General features: G+C 35.9%; 1 protein-coding gene across 1 annotated transcript; it reads right to left on the bottom strand.

Moving 5' to 3' along the window:
• Positions 1-1427: 1427 nt before the first annotated feature.
• On the bottom strand, positions 1428-2228 carry LOC108484847 (uncharacterized protein At1g15400). The gene is made up of 2 exons (XM_017788740.2): positions 1765-2228; positions 1428-1642 (listed from the first exon to the last, which is right to left on the bottom strand). The coding sequence occupies exons 1-2, from the start codon at positions 2057-2059 to the stop codon at positions 1587-1589; spliced, it is 351 nt and encodes a 116-aa protein (XP_017644229.2). The 5' UTR covers positions 2060-2228; the 3' UTR covers positions 1428-1586.
• Positions 2229-2807: the final 579 nt, after the last annotated feature.

The following is a 2807-nucleotide window of genomic DNA, read 5'->3' as shown; positions in this document are numbered from 1 at the left end:
TGATCTCCATTACTTTCTTGGCATTGAGGTTACGCGAACGTCTATTGGTAGTCTCCACTTATGTCAACGGAAATATATTCATGACATTCTTGAGCGCAGTGGACTGGCAAATGCAAAGAGTGTGAACACACCTATGATTAGCTCGTATGTTCTTTCCAAAGATGATGGTGAACATCTCAGTGATCCCACCGAGTATAGAAGTCTGGCTGGAGCTTTACAATATATAGTTTTAACTCGCCCTGATATTGCATATGCCGTGAATAGGGTGTGTTAGTTCATGCATGCTCCAATTTTTGAACATTTGGTAGCATTAAAGTGAATTTTGCGGTACTTATGTGGTACACTTAGCTATGGGCTGGTCTTTCGACCCTCTGATCGGTTGTCTTTGATGGGCTATGCCAATGCCAATTGGGGGTTCGATGTTGACGATCGTCGCTCCACGATTGGGTATTGTGTATTTTATGGTCAAACCCCTGTTTCTTGGTCCTCTAAAAAGCAACAAGTCGTGTCTCGGTCAACAGCTGAAGCTGAATATAGAAGTTTGGCTGCTGCTGCCAGTGATGTTACCTGGTTATTATCTCTTCTGCAAGAATTACATTTGTGTTCTATAGATGTTCCCGCTCTCTGGTGTGATAATTCTAGTTCCGTTGCTATTGCTGCGAATCCTGTTCTCCACTCTAAGTTCAAACATGTGGAGTTAGACCTGTTTTTTGTTCGCGAGAAAGTGGCTGCTGGCTTGCTCGTGGTTGGTGAGGTTCCGGCATGTGACCAGGTTGCTGACGTTCTCACCAAGCCACTCTCTGTTTCATCCTTTGTGCGGTTTCAAAATTTTCAACGGGTCTTTCCACTAGAGAAGATGGGAGAATGTTAGAGTATAAGGAAGGCGTTCATAGTCTATTAGGTTGTTATGCGGTTATAGTATGGTTAGTATGGTTGCTCAGTTAGTTCATTTAAGCACTGTATATATACGTGCTATTGTAAGCATAAAACAAGTAGTAATTCCATTTTTCAAGAGGCAGTTTCTGATTTACATTTCTCTGTTGAATATGCTTCATTAGTTCTTACCTTCCTTTAGATATTTTTACATCTTCTTTAGATATTCTTTTAACTTAGATAAAATTTGACACTCAGGAAATGCAGGTTTGGATCCACAATATCATCCACTCCTCAAACCCCATCTTAAGCATAAAAAAAAATAAAAAAAATCAAGAAAGCTCCAGTCTACTGCATCATGAGCCTACCTCAAATTCACTTTGAACATGACTCCCTTGAAACCTCACTTCTTCATGTAATCAATTGTCTCGTTCGCAATCCGTAATCTGTTTACTCTATTTTTCTTCTGGTACATTTAGATTTTATAATAATTTATGTATAGATGTTGATATATTGTAATCTTCTCATTTCCGTTATATATATACATAAACATATTATAGATTATAAATCGTGTCAAAATTTTAAGAAATATTGAAAACTTTAACAACAAAACTACACAAAGGAATTAATAGATATAAATACACACACAAAGGAATCAAAGAAAACAACTCGATACAAAGCTCCGGAAGAAAAACTCGTTTTTATTACAGAATTCATGAAACATTTAAGTTTGTTGCTTGTGCTCCCTCCCTTGCATCATTCTTGTTTCCTTTTTTTTCCTCAATAGAAAGAAAAGAAGAAGAAAATCATACATAAATGGAATTGGAATGCCGAGTGGCATATATTATAAACATGCAAAAGAAGATTACGTTATACAAAATCATGACTTACGTTTGTTTGAGACAATTTTCTTGGTCGGTTTACCAAGAACCCCACAAAAGCCACATCCTGAGATCTTAGGAGAAGGAGGATCGATGGTAGGGGATGCCGCATTTACCGACATACGTCCATTGTGTCCTTCGGATCCGCTGCGCGTCATCAACGCAACTGATCCTCGGTTTCCTTGATTGGTGTTAAGCTTTTTCATTAGGTTCAAATCCCCCGATAAAAACTTGTCGTTCCATATCAACCCTGACGAGCCTTGCCTCCTAAATGACGTCGTAGACCTCTGCAACTTCATCTCCATGATGATCTCTTGTTTCCTTTCCTCAAATCTTGTTGTTTTTATGGATTAAGTTTTTTGGGAATCATGTTGTTGAGTAGAGTTTTTAATTGGAAGGTTGAGTTATGCGGTGTAGGTCCATGGAATGAGAGGATAAAACAATGGATGCTTACTATTTTCAATAACTAGATATATGCCCGCACTTTGCTGCGATATGAAATGATATGTTTTAGTAAATTTAGAAAAGAAGCAAATTAAGTAAAAATATATATGTCAAAATTAAGCCTGCATCAGATAATATTAAATCCAGAACATGAGAAACATAATTGAAGTATGAAATCATATATCTCGTATCATATAGATTTGAACATAAACATAAGAGTTAATTTTAATGAAAATGGGATAAATATAAGATAAAAAACCGTGAGGGGACAATGCCAATATAAGTTCTTGGGCATTTACCTTGTGATACCAATAACATGAAATGCCAAAATAGAATCAGATCTAAACAATCGTTGAAGACATTGGTGAATTTAGGTTTGCAATATAATGTAGAGAAGAATATATAGGATGGTGAGAAAAACTAAAAAGAAAGGACTAATAAAGATGAGTATGTTGTGAATTGGAGGATCTTTAATTGCTGCATTTAAATTGTATTTTCAGTCGATATGATTGTTATTATAAGGTAGATCTTATTACAAATATATTTACATTAATTTGGCTTTATGTGAATATTTAATCTCATGTGCAACATATTGGAATCAATAATATA

Source organism: Gossypium arboreum, chromosome 6 (genome assembly GCF_025698485.1).
Source record: "Gossypium arboreum isolate Shixiya-1 chromosome 6, ASM2569848v2, whole genome shotgun sequence".
Lineage (NCBI taxonomy): Eukaryota > Viridiplantae > Streptophyta > Magnoliopsida > Malvales > Malvaceae > Gossypium > Gossypium arboreum.
The sequence above is the reverse complement of the archived record's forward strand: the minus strand, read 5'-3'. Positions and strand labels throughout refer to the sequence as shown.

Coding starts and splice junctions, on each gene's coding strand:
- LOC108484847 (XM_017788740.2), bottom strand. CDS start 2,059: ATGGAGATGAAGTTGCAGAGGTCTACGACGTCATTTAGGAGGCAAGGC. Junction 1,643..1,764: donor GAAAATTGTCTCAAACAAAC/GTAAGTCATGAT, acceptor AGGAAAAAAAAG/GAAACAAGAATGATGCAAGG.